The 18418-nt window shown below is 54.4% G+C and overlaps 1 protein-coding gene across 5 annotated transcripts in view; it reads left to right on the forward strand.

Moving 5' to 3' along the window:
- LOC113972527 (ankyrin repeat and fibronectin type-III domain-containing protein 1-like) overlaps nt 1-18418 on the forward strand; it is a 193194-nt gene that overhangs the window by 102337 nt on the left and 72439 nt on the right. For 4 of the 5 annotated variants that reach the window (XM_027693717.1, XM_027693719.1, XM_027693716.1 and 1 more), the window contains one exon: nt 16886-16926. In XM_027693717.1, coding sequence (XP_027549518.1) covers nt 16886-16926 — 41 coding nt within the window. Of the gene's footprint in view, nt 1-15823; nt 15922-16885; nt 16927-18418 lie in introns of those variants that run through there. The other variant, XM_027693722.1, reaches the window with a different exon arrangement.

The following is an 18418-nucleotide window of genomic DNA, read 5'->3' on the forward strand; positions in this document are numbered from 1 at the left end:
GATGGTGAGTGATTTCACATCAGACTACAGGGGTACCAAAGAGATTTGGTGGGAAAAAGCTAAAATGAATTCAAGGCAGCTGTTTTTTTCACGTGGTTCATGAAGACATTGTGGGTCTGGCTGTGCTGAAAGCCAGAAGGACAGATGGGCTCAGTGAGCAGCTTGGGGGGCTGCTGCCCTGTGGGGGCTGCTGGCCAGACCCCTATGTGTGGGAGGAGGGACTGTGATGGACGAGGAACATGCCAAAAGAGGGACCTCTCCAGTGGCATCACGGCAGCTGGCCTTGAGCTGTCGTGGCTCTGAGCCACGGCCGAGTGGGGTGTGGATTTGGTCCAATACCTTACCTGGTTGTGCAGGGTTCCCCATGCCCGCTGGAGGTGGACAGGAGTCAGCAGGATGGGGTGAGCGTGAGGACACGGGCAGGAGCCGCAGGGTGGGGACCCAGGAGTAGGTGCGACAAGGAAGGGCCGTGGGTGGCAGGAGGAGGAGGAGCACAAGCCCTGCCCAGCCCTGAAAGCCCCAGAGGGTTGGAGATGAGCCTTTTGCACACAGGATGTGTCACCCACCACCCGAGCGGCCGCTGAGTTTGAGCACAGCCCTCCCGACACCCCTGCCCTGCCGCGGGACGATGCCCTGCCTGAGCGTAAGAGCCGCCCCCTCGGTGCCCATTGCCCTGCTGGGCTCGGCTGCCCTCCCTCACCGCAGTCGGGCTCGGCTGGAGTCCTCAGGGGTTTTACTGGAGACCAGGGGCAGTCAGCACATCACCTGCCTCTCTGGTCTCCACGTCCGTGGGGGTGTGAGGACTGTCACCACGCTGTCCCTCAAGTGGCAGCACGCTGCCATGGAGGTCCTCACTGGGGCTGGGGCCTCTCTGGGCACTTCCATCACTCCACAGGGATTCCTTAAGCCTGTGTGATTGTGGATTAAAAACTGATTCCCAGGTCCCAAGTGATGGAGGAGAGGGGACTGTTTGGGTTCCAAAGGGGCCAGGCAACAGCACGTGGTACCAGGTCTTGTGCTGGGTGGGACTTTGATTTGGAGCTCCGGGGCATGGAACCTTGTCAGAACAGTTTTGAAGCTTTTCAGGAGAGGGATGCTGGGGCTGAGAGCTCTGCAGAGCTCCGGCCTGACCTCCTGTGAGACAGCAGCATGGCTTTATAACACGAGATGTGGGTATGACGTGGCCTGTGTTCTCTGCAAAGATTTACCAAGACTGTATCATGTCACTGATGTCTGTTGTGCTCTTAGTTCCCTAAGCTGGTGTTTTGGATGGAGTCGGATGTGATGGCTGTGGCAGTAGGTTTGTTTAGAGCTCTGCTGTGCAGCATTTTGCAGGTTGATGGGGTGAAATCTCCTCTGCCTGCTGGAACAAATGCTTTGCAGTGGTTTGGGGCATCCCAGGGATGCTGTGGTGCCCCAGGCCTTGCGGTCTCAGCCCGGGGACAGGAGGCTTGTGGCGTTGGGGCAGGGCTGGGGATGCCTCTCCCCGCATTTCCTGGGCAGAACCGCTACCATCATGGGAATGTTGGATGAGTCTTCTCTGTTTGTTAGTCTGGCCATTGAGAATACCATTTTCTAGGGGCTCAAAAAGGCAATAATAAATAAAAAAGCTGTTGTGTGATAGGTTCTGGTGACATCCCCCACCCTCTGTGTGGTGCTGGGGTCACTGGGCCCTGCATCCAGGCTGCTGTCCCTCCACCAGGCACAGAGGTGCTGCCCTGTACCTGCTGTATTGTGGAGTCTATCCCAGCCAGGCAGTGCAAGAGCCACAGGTGTTGGAGCAGGTTATCAAATTCCAAAGAAATTTGAAAAGGCTTCCAAGCTCCAAAGGATTTGTCCTTTGAGTTGTCAGTCTCACACCCCCGGGTAGAGCTCCCACGGGCCTTCACGATGGAGCCAGGAAGGGGTGGAAGGTGGATGCTCCCTCACACACACTCCATTCCCCGTGCTGACAGCAGTACTGCCAATAAAACAACTTTTTGTTCTCTGTGGTGGTTTGATCTGCTGCAATAAGAGCATGTGGAGCTCGTCCAGCCCCCACCTCCCCGAGCGCTGCGTGAACATGACGCGCGGCTTCTTGCGACCAGTAAATAGCATTTGGGGAATGAAAAGAAAAACAGAAAGGCTCGTTTGTTATTCTTAGTGATATATGAAAGAGCTGTCAGCTCCATCCTGAAATCATGAATCCCTGGGTATTCCTGGGACAGGCCAAAGGAATGCATCCTGCAGTATTTTTTCACTTGGAACGACCGTTTGGCTCTTCTTGGTCTGAAAAGTTTAACTTCGGCTGAGTAACAAATTAATGCCGTCTCTTAGTCACTGTCTGGCCGGGATGGAAACACTTCTCTGACCTGGTTTATCTGCGTATCCATCCCGATGGCTTGGACAGGTCCCGCTGCTGGCGCCTTCCAGGGCACTCGCTGGCTCCGATGGGCGCGGGGGGATGTCGGACGTGGTGCTGCTGGTACTCATCATGGTCTCAGGGCATGAGCAGAGGTGGTTTCTGGAAGGTTCTTATTTTTTAGGTTTTTAAAATTTATTTATTTATTTATTTATTTATTTAGTATTTTAATGATTTTTATTAGATTGGTAGAGCTGGAGAAAATAATTTTTTTCTTCTTCAGGCTTCTGCTTCGTAGAACCGTGGAATGGTTTGGTTGGAAGGAACCTTAAAGCTCATCCTGTTTCAACCACCTGCTATGGGCAGGGACACCTTCCACTAGAGCAGTTTGCTCCAAGCCCTGTCCGGGGATGGGGATCTGGAAGCTTCAGACCTCATTCCCATCTCCTAGACCTCACTCCCATCTCCTCACCTAGTGCTGTTAGTGGAGAGCTCCACAGGACTGGTGGGAGGCACCTGGAGCTGCTGGGGCACTCCCTGGGTCTTCTGCACAGGAACTGCAAACAGGAGAGGAAACTTGGAGAGATCTCACCTGAACTTTACATGTTGTTTGTATGGTTTAGGTGAGGAACCAGCTCACCGTGTGGCTTCAACTGTGACAACGCATCTACTGGGAGCTGGGGAGTGGGGGGTCAGACACGGGATCCCATCCTCCCCTGTGCTGCACCCCTGCCCCTCCCTGCAGTGCCTCATCCCACACCAAGCCCACATGCTCGGGGCCGAGCTGGGTTCTAACGTGCTGGCAGCATCCCGGTTCCCAATGCTGTGTTGCATCTGCAGAAATCCGTGAAAAAGGAGGATTCTTATCCACCTTGGATGTTGTGCAGGGAACTCGAGGTAGTGGGTACCTGTGTGTTTGGGTGCTGCACATCGGGCTGGGAATGGGGCATCTCCGCAGGGTCAGGCTGAGGGGACCCTGCCTGGTGCCAACTCTGAACCATCCTTGCTCCTCTGCTGCTCAGGAGAGCCTGGGCAAGGAGGGCTGAAAATTAATTTAAACCCCTTCAAGGAAGAGATGATTTCCTAGTGCTGGCCAAGAAACGTGACACTGAAGAAATAGTAGAAAATAAAAGGAAAAATAAGGTTCACGTTGGACCTTGAATTGGACATTTAATTTGCAGCATGGACGATGTCTGCGTGCAGAAATCTCAATTTCAGATCCAGCCTTGCAAGGCAAAAGTGACTGTAAATAGATATTCCTGTATGCACGTTCCGGAGCCTTGTGCCATGTCATTAATGGAGTGCTCCTTCTGGGAGTACATTCTTCCCTCAGTTTGTATCCCCATACATTAAATTGATAGTTTGGGGGATTATTGCTCCTTCCAAGCTCACATGGGTGGAGTCCCCTTTATATGGCCATGCTGGTATGTAGTGAATTTGAATTGGCACAGCAGAAAACTGGAAAATTTGGAACAGATAACTGTCTCCTATCTTTATATGGGAACATCAGAGCTCCTAGCTTTATTCTGGGGTTCTTGCCATTCCAAATATAATTTATTCTTTTATATAACTGTTTTCATATGATACACTCTGAAGAGCGGATAATGGTTTGGGGAGGAATATAATCATTTTTTTTTCTCCTCCAAGGCTGTCTTCCCAATTAATGAGATTGAGAACACGTTCCAAAAATCTATTTTTCCCCTCCAGCCTTTTTCTAATATACTCAATTTATTCTGTAGTGTGTCTTGTGCTTCCTTTATGGAGTTTGATTCCTAAATATTTAGTGGTGCTTGGCTGGCTGGAGCCTGTGGAAATGCTCAGGGTATGGATGCAGTTGAGAGAGCAGAGAGGGACTGGCTGTCTCCCACCTGGGAAGGTGGGCTTGGGGATGTGGCAAGGTCATCACTGTGCCCATCTCGTGTGCTGCCCTCAGCCTTACTCCCAGCTAGGGTGGCTTTAGGGGGAAGCTGTATGCTTTGGGGGGGATGGAAGGGTATCCTCATATTCCAGCTCCTTCTGGATGAGAAGTGGGTGGCCAGGACTGAACCGGTGCTTCCACCCCTCAGGAAAGGCAGGGGAACGTGCAAAGCTCAAGGGGCTTTTTCTTCTTAAAGCCTCACCTGTAATCTGCATTAAGTTCTTGCAAGTTTTTTTCTGCTTAAACATTTTTGGGGGTATATACATTAATTACAACCCCACTCCACCCTCCCTGGGGCAGCATCCAAAGATGCTCCTTTTCCAGAATTCCCTGGCAGTGGAAATTCAGCCTCCAACATCTGACTGTGCTGAGTGATCCCAGCATGGGCTTCATTCTCTGGGGTTGTTTTCCTGTGGGCTCTCAGGGCACCTGGACTCTCCCAGTGCCCCCCCCTTCCTTCCCCCAGATCTCCTAAACCCATTTTCATGCCCAGGGGCAGTGCCAGGTGAGAGGGGCTGTCTGGAAGAGCTGCCAATCACCAGAGGGGTGCAGGTGAGGAGGATGAGCTGAAGAGCAGGGCTGCTGTCCCTGGAGCCTGCAGAGGGACAAGGGCTGCACAGAGGCAAGGACTGGAGGAGCACAAATGTTGGTGATGCTCCCAAAAGCCTGTGGCATATTATCATAGAATCATAGAATGGTTTGTGTTGGAAGGGACCTTAAAGCTCATCCACTTCCACCCCCTGCCATGGGCAGGGACACCTTCCACTAGCCCAGGTTGCTCCAAGCCCCATCCAACCTGGCCTTGGACACTTCCAGGGATGGGGCAGCCACAGCTGCATATTAATTTCAGAGTCTTGCTGCTCCAAAATGGGTTGGTTGATATTCTTCAAGGCCTATTTTTAATAGAACCACTTTTAGTTTGAGACTAAATGTGAATTTTTAGGCCTGTACGAGTTACCTTGGGTCTGTGATGGTGGGAAAGGGGTGCTCAGCACAGACTCTTAAGCATCGCCTGGGGACTGAAGTCGTGCCTGCTCTGTCCAAGCAGTGGTTGTGCTCCATAAAGTGTCACAGAGGGAGCTCAGGTTCTCCCTCCGAGTCACATCTGCTCTCTTTCCTGACCAAACCACATTTTAGCTCCTGTTGGCTTGGGATAAAGCCGAGGCAGCACTCCAAGAGTGTGTTGTAGCCTTGTGTAATGCCCAGCCTGCCCAGATCCATCAGCTCCCCAGGGATGAGCAGGGCAGGAGCAGGTTGCCCAGTGAGCTGGGCTCACTGCTGGGTACCAAGGAGGAAGAGGATGATGATGAAGTGGCCAGCTCTGAGGAGCATCACTATTTTGTGGTAGGCAAGTCATTCTGCAGCAGCTCTGCTCTTCCTCCGGGGCTAAGAGCAGTTGAGGGTATATTGTAGTGGCAGGCACATTAGCAGGAGTGGGGATTCATGTGTGCACCGTTTGACTCAGATGTTGTATGACCTTAAGGAGTCACTTTCAGGGCCAAAAGCATGAAAGAGAACTGCTCTCTGATGGCATTTTGGGCTCTGGATGTTGCCCAGAGAAGCTGTGGCTGCTCCATCCCTGGAAGTGTCCGAGGCCAGGTTGGACAGGGCTTGGAGCAACCTGGTCCAGAGGAAGGTGTCCCTGCCCATGGCAGGGGGTGGCACTGGATGGGCTTTAAGGTCCCTTCCAACCCATTCCAACATTGTAGGATTCTGTGCCTTGTGCAAGGGCTGGGTTCTGTTCAGTCCCTGCTGACAGACCCTTCATGTTTCCAGATGGAATGGAGGGGCACCCCCAGGCCCAGTGCCACGGAGGTGTATGAAGGCAGAAGGAAAAGACAAGGGAGATGCAGAGGTCTGTCCAAGGAGAGGTGGGGTGGCTGGAAGGACAGCAGCCAGGCTTGGGATGGGACCAGCAGCCTGGCTCTCCAGTGGGGTAGGGTGATGGGTGGGGGGTGTTGGGGAGTCTGCTCCCTGCCAAGGTGCCCCATGGTGGGGTCAGGGCCTTTGGACACCCCCTGACCCTCTCTCCTGGAGACCCTCATCCTTGTGCTGCCCACCCTGGTTGCCTCAGGGAAAGGTCTTTCCCAGCCCAAGCTGCAGCCCTGGGTCCTCCGTGTCCGGGAGGCTGTAGCTGACAAGGAGGGGATGGGAGGGAAAGCAAGGGAAGGGAAGGGAGGGGAGGGAGGGCACCCTCATTTGCTCCCCACGCTATAATTAGCCAGGCTGGCGGGCAGAGCTGCTGTCAGGCTGCCTGACACCCAGCCAGGCTGCGGGTGCTGGAGGACAGGGTGTAATTAGCTGCAGGCCCTGGGAGCTGGGAGCTGACTACTCACATCCAGCCTCCCTTCATGCCTTTTTTATTTTCTTCTATCAGTGATGAAATATAGAGCTTCACCTATAAACCAGTATAAACACGTAGGAGGATGGAAGTGCTCAAGACTGGATTGGACATGGCTCGGAGCAACCTGGTGTCCCTGCCCAGAGCAAGGGGGTGGAATGAGATGAGCTTTAATGTCCCTTCCAGCCCAAACCACTCTGTGATTCTATGAGCTGGTGTGCCCAGAGATTAAAAAATAACAAAAACATTTGTAAATACCAAGCAGCACATGAATGCAATTATGAGATCAGACAGCTGACATCCCCAAAATGAGGCAAAATAAGAAAACCCACCAGGTTTTAGCAGCAACACAAACCCGGCCACGCTCCCCTCCAGCGCGTGCGGTACTCGGGGCTTTGTGCTATAAATAGCAGCATGTTCAGCTCAGCCCTGATCCTGCAAACACTTAAGCCCAAGCACAGCTCCTTCCCGACGTGCTCTGAGCTGCTGTAATAGTTTGCAGGCTGTAATCATGAAAAAGAAGGAGAAATAAGGTGGAGAGTGGAGGATGTGCAGCCCACGGGTGGCACTGGTGGTGGGTGACTGTACAGCCTGGCAGCTCCTGCACCCTCCCAGGCTCTCCAGAGGGTTGGATTAATGCAAACTGGGAGCGCAGGTGCCCACGCCCGTGCATGCATGTCACTCTGGGTGCTGTTGAGCTGGCAGGTTTACAAGCCCTGGTGGTTTTGCCGGCAATTTGACAAGTTCTTTCATCTGGAGAAGCTGCACTGAGCAGCAAGTGCAGGGTCGGGCTGTGCTGGCCCCGGCACGGCTCCGGGAGCTGCTTCCACAGAGACTCTCACACAGAGCCTGTGCGTGTGTGCCTGGCTACATGTGCATGACTGAACTCCTGCAGGCGTGCAGCAGTACAATAGGAGTGGGAAAAACAAAGTTTCCTGGATGAGGTCTCGGTAGAGAAATGCTTTGGAGCTCAGGTCAGCCTTAGCATGGTGTGAGCTGTGAGGGGGTTGCGGGTGAGCACAGGGAGCGCGGCCAGGAAGAGGCTCAGCTGGGGAAAGCAGGGCTGGGAAGATGCTGCCAGGGGGTGGGAAGGCAAGGACAGAGTGAAAATGGACTTGTTTAATGAGAGGTGTTGGCAGATGCTCATTAGCAGACTCGCTTTTCCTCCAGCAGGAGGGCAGGTAGGGATGGAGTCGCTCCTCCTTACCCAGCTGATGAGGAAGCCAAAGTCACTGCGAGGGTCTGTGCTGCAGCCAGCCCAGTTGTGTGGGTGTAACTGCCGAGTGGGAGGAGATGTGGGGGGTCAGTGGAGCTGTGCCAGCACCGGGGCCTGGCTCCCTTTCCCCTCGGTCCAGCACAGGTGTCCGTGGATCGATGCTCTGCTGTGCAGTGTGCCTGTAAGGGTGAGCTCTGAGGAGGAAGAGGAGGAAGCAGAATTAATGATGTTGAGGAATTTGGCACTGCTCCAGCTTGGCCTGGCCCTGAAGAGAACAACCTGTTGGCAGGGCCAGGCTGAGCAAAGGTGTGATCTGGAGTGAGGGGCTGGTAATGGGGCAGATGGCCAATCACTGTCCTGGGGCTTGGAGAGATCACAGAATCATGGAAGACCCTGAGCTGGAAGGCACCCACAAGTATCATCCAGTCCAACCCCTGGCCCTGCCCAGGACACCCCAAATATCCCACCCTGTCCCTGAGAGCGTTGTCCAAACACTCCTTGAGCTCTGGCAGCCTTGGGGCTGTGCCCACTGCCCTGGGGAGCCTGGGCAGTGCCAACCACCCTCTGGGGGAAGATGAACCTCATTTTCCAGAGTATCAGGTTTACACTTGTGTTTCAGCTCCTAGAAAAACACCAAGGTCTCCCCTCCTGGGCCCCAGATGTGAGGATGGATGAGCAACCAGAGACAAGCATTCAGCACCTGAGTGTGGGTTCCCACCTCCTGGCATTGCGAGGTGCTGGGGTCAGGTCGGTGTCTGAGCAACACCGTGGCATCAGAGGGCCACTGAAACACAGCACCTCTTCCCCTGTGGGTCTGTGGTGTCTCCAGAAAGGACAGCTGCCTGGAGGACACCAGAAGCTCCTCCATCTCTCAGGTGAGGGTTGAGCTGTTCTGCTGGGGGGTGGCTACAGGGCCTGGTTCTGTTGTCTGGATTACTTCAGTGTACCATGTGTGCATAGCCATGTTTCCCTCCTCCTTCCCCCCTAAATGGTCCAAAACCATTCTTCTCTGTTTTCCAGCTTGTTTTTCACTTTCCATTGGACTCAAAGCCCAACTTGGATGTGCATCAATGCCCCATGTGTGTGCACGGGATCAGGGTGTGATAGCGGGGTCAGGGTGTGATTGCTGGGTCAGGCTCCCGCTCCAGAGCTGGCTGGGATGAGGTTGCTGCTGAAGAATGAACATGTTGGAGCCATTGGCATCCTCCCCTGGCTGGGTTGGGTCTGCAGGGAATCGCCATTCCCTCCTCAGAGCCTTTGTAGCTGAGGTGGGGGGAGGCAGGACCACAATGGTGAGAGGCTGGGGCTGGCACACACTGGTGGCTCACACACCTCCTCGTGGTCCACTGGTGCCATCCTCCAACAAAGACCTTTTCCTTATTCCCAGGGGCATGTGTCCTCCTCCCTCCCACCCTTGAGCCAGGACTTTACACCTGAGCAGCACTGCCTGCCCCACCTGACCCCTCCCCTGCCACCAGATTTTGTTTTGCTGTGTGACCCTTTATTAGACACCCCTGTTCTCCATTCCTTGATCCCCCCCAGACTCCAGCATGCAGATGGGATCTGCTCTCCATCCCAGCTGGCCTTCGGGGGTGCAGAGCTGCTGCCAGCCTGGGGGCCTGGAGCTCCCCCCAGGTTGGGAGCCACATCTGAGGCAGGAGTCATCACCCATGATTTTTGGCTGAGCAACCTGGTTCATCCAGCCTCAAATTCAGGTTTGAGAATTTGAGGGTTCCTCTGGCCTCCATTCATGTTTTGGGGGTGCTCAGAGCTGTACTAGCCCGAGGCCCTGGCAGTGCTGGGGCTGTTTGAGGGGCCCGGTGCTGGGGGCAGGTGGGATGGGAGCTGGATCCCGTGGAAGCAAGTCAGTGTCTGCCAGGGAGGAGGCAGAATTCCCACATCCCTTTGGTTTCTTGGCAAAGCCCATGCCAGGGGGCTGAAGGGAGATGGGGAGCATGGGGTGCCCAGCCCCAGGCTGGGGGGGTGCTGGTAGCTCCTCCTCCCAAAAAACCACTCGCATCCCAGGCTCTGAATTTTCTTCCTCTTCCGACAGTCAGGCATCACCTCCTGATTACTCATAACTGCAGCATGTTGCAGATACACAGAGCTTGAGGAATGGCTGTGCCTGGGAGCAGAACCACCAGGATCCAGGGGGAGAAGCTGGGATGGGGGGGACGGGCTGTGCAGCCTTGGTTCCACATCCCTATCCTGCCCTGGGGGCCAAGCACCTCCTGCCTGTGCCCAAAGCCCCCTGGAATGCCCAGCCCAGCTCAGGAGCCCAGCCCAGGGGCGCTGAGGCAGGTGAGCAGGTGAGGATGGCAGGGCACAGCCCTCTGCCAGACGTGGCCCCCAAGTTTGTTTTGCAAAATCCTCTTCTAGCGTGGAAAAATAACTCATCCCTCGGTTTTTCTCCCGTTTGTTTGTGTGGGCATTGATTACGCTGGGAGTTACTGAGCCAGATTTTATTGGAATGACTTCGAAAGCTGCCACCTGCGAGCAGCCGCCGGTCTTTGGGGATTATTTTGGTGTAGTTTCTAAATAATTGCATGAGGCTTCTCCAGCCTCACTAATAAGTTCGTTCTCCCAGGGACACTGCCTAGAAAAAAAGATGAGCTGAGATTATGCTTGGCAACATTTAGGAGAGGAAAAAGTACAACAAGATTGATGTCTGCTGGAGGGAATAAATAAATAATACAGAGGTATCTGTCTTAGCCCCTCCGTGAGCATCCTTGTTTCCAACTCAGCGTCTGTTATCTCCTCAGCTTGGCTGAATTTTGGAATTCAGCACACTCCTTTGTATCACTCATTGTTTCTGTCTGCAGAATGTTGTGCTAATTCTGACCAGGGATCAGCAAGGCTGGCTCTGGAGATGAGCTGGCCTAGGGAAGCTGGCCTGGTATGTTATCTGTGTTGTGTAACTGGAGCTTGTGAAATATAGAATTTAAATAACATGCAAAATTATGTAGTTAGTGCATGAAAAGAGAAATTAAGTGAACAAATTCAAGCACTCATGTTGGCCCAGAATCAAGGAATGTTGTTGGGTTGGAAGGGACATTAAAGCCCATCTCATCCCACCCCCTGCCATGGGCAGGGACACCTTCCACTAGCCCAGGTGAATCCAAGCCCTGTCCAACCAGACCTTGGACACTTCCAGGGATGGGGCAGCCACAGCTTCTACAGCCAACCTGTGCCAGGGCCTCACCACCCTCACAGCCAAGAATTTCTTCCCAATATCCCATCTAACCCTGCCCTGTGTCAGTGGGAAGCCATTCCCCCTTGTCCTGTCCCTCCAGGTCCTTATCCCAGGTCCCTCTCCAGCTCTTCTGGAGCCCCTTTAGGCCCTGGAAGGGTCTCTCAGGTGTCCCTGGAGCCTTCTCTTCTCCAGGTCTCCCAGCCTGGCTCCAGAGCAGAGGGGCTCCAGCCTGTGTCCTCCCCTGGACTCGTGCCAAGAGGTTAAAAAAGCCCTTGGATAACTGTAGGCTTTAAACAGAGACGAGTCCACAAATGTCTTTAACACTTTGTACACGTCTTATGTGCACAAGGAGCCTGTTTTGCAGTGCCAGAGGGAGCTGGGCTGTCACCTGTGTGTCCCTGCCATCACCCTGCACCAGGGGAGGGGTGGGAAGGGCAGTGCTGGGAACGCCACCAGGAAGATGAGACATCTTCTCCCTGGTCCACTGGTTTTGATGCCACTGGACGAGCCCTAGCACAGATGTCACTGGGTGTTCCTCTGCTGGTTTGGGAGGCTGCAGTTTTACACCCTGGCAGAGGTGATTTCTGAGAACCTCAGTAAAGGCCCTTATGGCTGGTAAATCTAGTCTGGCCTCTCAGCTCGGAGAGTTGGGGGTGTCCGGCCTGGAGAAGAGAAGGCTCCAGGGAGATCTGAGAGCCCTTTCCAGGGCTTAAAGGGTCTTCAACAGAGCTGGAGAGGGACTTTGGACAGGGGCCTGGAGGGACAGGACAAGGGGGAATGGCTTTAAGCTGAAAAAGGGGAGATTTAGATTGGGTGTTAGAAAGAAATTGTTCCCTGTGAGGGTGGTGAGGCCCTGGCACAGGTTGTCCAGAGTAACTGTGGGTGCCCCATCCCTGGAAGTGTCCAAGGCCAGGCTGGACGGGGCTTGGAGGAACCTGGGATAGTGGAAGGTGTCCCTGCCCATGGCAGGGGGTTGGAATGAGATGAGTTTTAAGGTCCCTTCCAATCTGTTCTGTGATCTTCTATTTCTAAAAGCCCCAGGGAAGCTGGTGTCCTGTTGCCTCCTTTGCAGCATTTCCCAGGTGTTTCTGTGAGGCTGCATTTCCAGCATTGATGTTGGGCTTTTCTGCCAGGGCAGAGGGCTCTGAGCATCACACAGAGGTCCCTTAACCACAGCAAGAGCAGTGTGAGCCCAGCTCGTGTGTGGGGAGAGACAGAGGATACTGATGGAAATGACAATGACCTTGAGACAACACTTTGTTAATCATATTGGCAGGCAGGCCCTGCTCCTTGGTAGACAACATCCTGGCACCCAGGAGCTTGGCATCAGTGTCCCCTTCTGCCGCTGCCTCTGCTCCAGTGGTTGGTTTCTCTCCAGAGAAAATCAATCCAAGATGACGCCCAGACACATCCAAAAGGGCAGGTGCTCAAAGGTCCATGCCCAGGGGGGGAGGCACTGGGGGCACTGCCAGGCTCTGGGGCCACAGAATCATAGAACCATGGAAGGATTTGGATTGGAAGGGACCTTAAAGACATTCTTATTCCCTGCCATTCCATGGGCAGGGACACCTTCCACTAGACCAGGTTGCTCCCAGCCTCGTCCAGCCCGGCCTTGGACACTTCCGGGGGCAGGACATCCATCATCTGGGACAGCGCCCTGGTGCCCTGCCTTCTCCTCCTGGCCCTGCTGGCCACAGGAATGTGAGCACTAGGGGGATGGAGGGGAAGGCTGGTAACTTTTGATAGCTGCTTTGCCCAGTGCCACGTGCCAGGGCAGCAGGGGCTGCTCCTGCCACCCCCCCCACTCCGGTGCCTCCATGCTGCCCATGCCCACATGGCTTGGGAGGAAAGGGTGGAGGTGGGCACAAGCCTTGCTTGAGGTATTTGTTTTAAAAAGACAGGCTGATAAAAATTACTCTCTCCATTATTTCATTAAGGGATTTAAACTGTGCTTCCTAAACCCTGAGTCATCAATGAAGTGAGCAAGCGAGAAGGAGCAGGTCCCACTGGAGGTGACTCACACTGCAGGCTTGGGGCTCACAGGGGACTCTCTGAACCGGATGATGCTCCACTTGCCCCATCCCAGGAAGGCCAGGGTGTCCCTGGCATCCTGAGCAACAGCAGGAGGTCTCTGGGAGCCTGTGGGCCTCCCAGATTTCTTTGGAAGCTGAGCCATCCCGCTGCAGCCGTGCCTCTCTGGAGTCCCCAGCTATGCCTTGATGCACAGGAGCCACGAGCAGACGCTCCCCTGGAAGCCTGGAGACCATCCAAGAGCAGTGCACACACGCAGGCCGGCGTTTGAGCTTTTATTGTTTGCTTGCAGAGATGAAAGCCTCCAGATCCCCTCTCAGTTTGGGAGGAATTGATCTTTCCTCCCAGAAGGCACGGGAAAACACCAGGCCACCTTTTGCTCATTTGCTTCTTTCAGTTCCTGCGTTTTCAGGCACCGGCAGGAAAAGAAAAGGCAGTCCCAGCTCCCAGTAAGGCCAGTCCCCTCTGCACTGGTTTATCTAGTCAGCTCTATCCCTCCCACTGAAAACTGTTCAATCCCAGTGCCAGGACATTTTTCCTAAGATCCTTTGCCCCACTCTTCTTCCTTACATCCCAGCCTTCCTTTGGGATTCCCCTCTGGGGGATGGTGAGACTGCTGCACCAGTGGGACCGAGGTGGTGGCTGGTGGCATTGTCCCAGCCCACACTGCCGTCCCTTCGTGTGTGACACCACAGGGGGCAATGCCCACACTCGGTCCTGCCCTCAGCCTCCATCACCCGTTCCCTACATGATTCCTCATTACTCTCCTCAAACCACCAGTGATCCCCCGATTGGAAGGATCTTCCCAGGTTCTGCTCTGAGCTCTCTCAGTGCTCTGGGCCAGTTCCTACCAGGTGGTTGTGATGTCCCTGCCCTTGGAAAGGCCTCCAGCAAGCTGTCCTCCATTCACTGGTGATTCCTGATGCTCTCCTGGAGCCCTCTGGATCCACTGCCACCTTGGTTTTATGCTTGCTTGGCAGAGAGAAATTCAGGGTGGTGGGATGGACCCATGTAACTCCATCTGCCTGCTGGGCATGGCCCTGTTCTCCTCTGGGAAGAGAGTAAGGAGGCAAAGGGCTGTGCAGGGGCAATAGCCCTGCTCCTAGTCTTGCTCCAGTCCCAGTTCCTTGGTCATATTGCTGGAATTCTGCTTCTCCTCCTTATTTGCTATTTTCTTACTAAGCTTTAAAATCAGCAATTTTGGCTCATCGTTACTGCGATCACTGCCCAGTTTACTGTTGGGGGGTTTTTATCTCTCTGCAAAGTTAGTGCCTCATTGTTTTATCCCAGATATTGAAAATCTTCTTAGTTCTGGCTTTGGCAATAATGGGAGCTTTTCCCATGGACCTCAGCCATAGCTAGGTGGAGTGTCTGGCTGTATGGGGTGCAGGTTTTCCAGATGCTGTTTCAGTAGTGTTGAGAAAGCTGTTTGCAGGTGGTTTCTCCTTAAATATCAACAGTTGTCTGTGATCCCCACTAGGACAGAGAGCAGAAGGAACTGAATTTGTTGTGACTCATGAGCTTTGTTGAAACCAATCCATAGCTGCAACAAAGATATGCTGTGGGCTTGGAGGACAGGTCCCCTCACTCAGGGTGCTCACCCTGTGCAGTTACTGCTGTGCTCGTTTCTCTGCTGCCTCAGGAATGCATGGAGTGGTTTAGGAGATCTAGGGATCTCCTGGACATCACCCAGCCCAACCCTGCTCCAGGCAGGGTCACCTACACCAGATAGTCCTGGACACCCAGGGCCATGTCCAGTGAGTCTTGGATGTCTCCAAGGATGGACACTCCCCCACCTCTCTGGGCGTGCTGTGACAGCATTGGATCACCCCAATTTGGTCTCTGGCCATTGATCCATGGGGCTTTGCTGTAGGTTCTTGCTGCTGTTGGGTCAGAGAAGCAGCAGGGAGAGCCCAGGGGTGAACCCGTCTCCAGCTGGTGGGGATTGCTCAGAGCTCTTGCACCGATGTGGCAGTTGGCACGTGGGCAGGTGAGATCTGAGAACCAGAGAATCACAGAATCTCCTGAGTTGGAAAGATCCACAAGGATCATCCAGTCCAACTCCTGGCCCTGCCCAGGACGCCCCAAATATCCCACCCTGTCCCTGAGAGCGTCGTCCAAACCCTCCTGGAGCTCTGGCAGCCTTGGTGCTGTGCCCACTGCCCTGGGGAGCCTGGTCAGTGCCCAACCAGCCTCTGGGGGAAGAACCTTTTCCTGAGATCCAACCTGAGCCTGCCCTGACACATCTCCAGCCATTTCCAATGAGCTTCCCATCCCAAAGGGGTGCTCCTTGTGTGCTCCCAGCCCTACCCTGAGATGGAGCTCAGGTGTGTGCCCCGAGAGGAGCACGAGGGTGACACACATCCAGACCCACCTACCCCACGCCGTGGGGTGGTTGCAGCCTCTCCGCTGTGCCACTGGCTGACCAACGTCTCTGTGCCCTGGAGAGGGTTGGCCACCACCAAACTATGTCCCCATCTCGCTGGCTTGGCCACAGCTCCCTTTTGGGGGATGTTTTGGTGACAGTGGATCCCCGCCTGCTTAAAAGCTGGAGCCCTCCTCTCCCTGTTGGCTTTTCAGCCCCAGGGTGGGAGCTCCCCATGGCTTTGGCTGGTGAGGGGAAGCTTTGCTCTTGCAGCCCTGATTAGCATTCGGCCCCGCTGCTCCGAGCTGGAGCTCGGCATTGCCTGGCAACCACGGAGCAAAACTACAACAGCCGCCCCAGAGCCCGAGCGGGCTTCCCGCGAGCCTGCTCCACCCTGGCACACTCTGCTGCCCACCAGCACGGGGCCAGGACAAGGATCACCCCCAGACCAGGAGGGGAAGGAGGAGGAGGAGGAGGAGAGGGCTGTGGCTGTGCGACAGCTTTGCTGACACCCAGGTTCGGTGGATCTGTGTCTGTCTGTCCCAGGGCCGTGAGCATCCTGCTGGGCACAGCCTGTCCCTGCACATCCCACGGTGCAGGGACCCTCCTGTGCTCACAGAGTGCGTGCCATGCACTGGGGCCTCGGAGCAGGGTCGGGGGCCAGTCCCCACCGAGGGTATCTCCATGTCAGGAGGTGTTGGGAGAGAGCCCATGGTGTCTGTGGGGTGCATCAGACAGCGGGGCCAGGCCTGGGGCTGTGCCCATGCTCTCTGTTGTGCACTTTGCACCCAAAGTGGGGTCTGTGGAGTGCCAATTGCCCCCAGGGTCCCTGTGGGGAGGATCAGCTCCCAGGGGACCCTGACACCCCGGCAGCCCATCTGTGGTTCTCTCAGACTTCTATTAGATCGTGCTGGGAGTGGAGTTGGCAGCAAATGGGAACCTGAGCGAGCATCGGGGCTGTCTCTGCTTCCCAGTTTTGTGCATGCTTGGGGTCTGATGTTGTTTTGGCAGAAGGATTTTGTGGTCCTGCTCCTGGGGGTAACCGTGGGCCTAGGGCTCAGCGCCTGCCCTGCCAGAGGGTCTCTGCAGCGGTGGTGGCTTGGTCCCTCCACAAAACCCTGCACTTTGTCCTCTTCCCAGCTGGGCAGACTCAAAAGGACATGAGTGCCCTCCTGACACAAGGTGCCACACTTCTGCAGGTGACAGGAGATGCAGACATGCCTGAATACATTGGTTTCAGATCTAATGCATCCCCTCATCTTTGCTTTAGCTCTCTGCTTCTACATCCTTGGCTGCTGTGGGCTCTGCCTATGGCTGTTGGGTGAGTGGAGGTCTGAGCTGTCCTGTCCAGCCCACCCAGACCCACCGGGCAGAAAAATAATAGACCTGTCCTTTCCCTGCTCCCCACGCATCCTTATCAATGATACTTGCTTGGCAAAGGGTTAAAAAAATAAATACCTCTGTCTTCTGTGTTTTACAGAGCCTGGGGTCTGCAGACAAGAAGGACTTCTACCAGCCAAAGTAAGTGCCAGTAGCAGTGGTGAGTAATTGCATGGAAATTCCCGGCTGGTCCATATTCCCCAGCAGCTCCGTGCCTTGCTAAGATTAGACATTTCAATGTACAAGAATAGCTGCTGCAATTACACAAGTGAGGATAACAGTGGAAGGGCTGTCAGTCATCCTGGCTTCGGGGCATATGCAAATCGCTCAATCAGGTCAGAAGGAACCATGACAGCTTGGCTGAGCCTGAGGGACAGAGCTGGGAGCAGGGGTGACCTTTCCCACCTCTGACTCCCTCTGCTCCTGATTTGCACAGCTGAGCTGCATTGGAGAATAGAAGGGTTTCGTTCCGTGTCACCACAGGCTGATCTTGACGCACGTCTCCCACCGCCGTGCTCTGATGGTGATGTCTGTCCTCTTCCATCCGCTGGCTTGGAACAGCACCATGAGCTGAGAGGAGGGGGAGAGGCTCTTTGGAGTCCTGGACATGAGCAAAGTTGCTGCAAACCACCCCACTAACGTGGGCAGTTGGTTACTTAGTGTGCAGACCAGGTAACAGAGCCTTGCCCCGGCACGGCACCTTCAAGCAAGAAGGTTGTGCCTGCTGGAAGGATGGATTTGTGGCCATCATTGCTTGGATAACGGCAGAGTCTCCCTGCTGAGAGGTTGGGTTCTGCCCTGACACTGAATTGGGTGTTGTGCTGCTGTGTTGCTCTTGCTCTGCTTGGGGCAGTGAAGGTCTATAGGTTATCACCTTTCTTGTGACAAAAAACCACAGGTGGATTTGGAGTTGCAGGACCAGGCTTTGACCTGCAGGATTGTCAGAGGAGCATGGGTTTGGAAAATTCAGAAGGAATTGGGTTTAGGAAATCCCTTCTCCAAAACTCACTGTCCTTCTGCCCTTTGCTGCTTTCCAAAGGGTTCCTGCAGTGCTGCATTCCAGCAGTGCGAGCACCCTGGCAGCATCCTTGGTCCAAGTTAGGCTTGGCATCAGAGGGAGCATGTCCAAGGAGGGCAGACTGTGTCACGGAGCGTTGTACAGACCTGCCTGCTCCCTGTCTTTGATGGGAGAGCAAGTGTGTGTGTGTGTGCATGTTCTTCCCCTGTCTGCTGGTCCCTCTTTATGCCACCAAAAGTTTCTAAAGCTCAATGCTGATTTCTAGGTCTGTGCTGAAAGTCTGATTTCAGGGAGCTCCTCTGCCCCCTCACCCCAAGGCAGTGCAGCTCATCAGCTTTCCAAGACTGCAGGCAGCTAAAGACTTCTGGAAATACAGCCTGAGCCATTTCCCAGGCTGTTTAATCCCGTATGGCTTTCTGGGAGATCAGAGAAATATCTCAGGAGGTTATGGAGTCACCGTGGATGCAACAACAAAATGAACACACATTTGGCAAAGGACTCATCTCCGTGTTTCTGTGACCTCTCCCAACAGCTGTGCAGGATTTTGGTGCTCCTTTCTGTAGTGCTGCTGTGTGCTTGTGAGGAGTCTGTGTTTTGACAAGCAGGCTTAGAACA

This window comes from Neopelma chrysocephalum, unplaced genomic scaffold, assembly GCF_003984885.1.
Source record: "Neopelma chrysocephalum unplaced genomic scaffold, ASM398488v2 Primary Assembly neopelma1_93, whole genome shotgun sequence".
NCBI classification, from domain to species: Eukaryota; Metazoa; Chordata; class Aves; order Passeriformes; family Pipridae; genus Neopelma; species Neopelma chrysocephalum.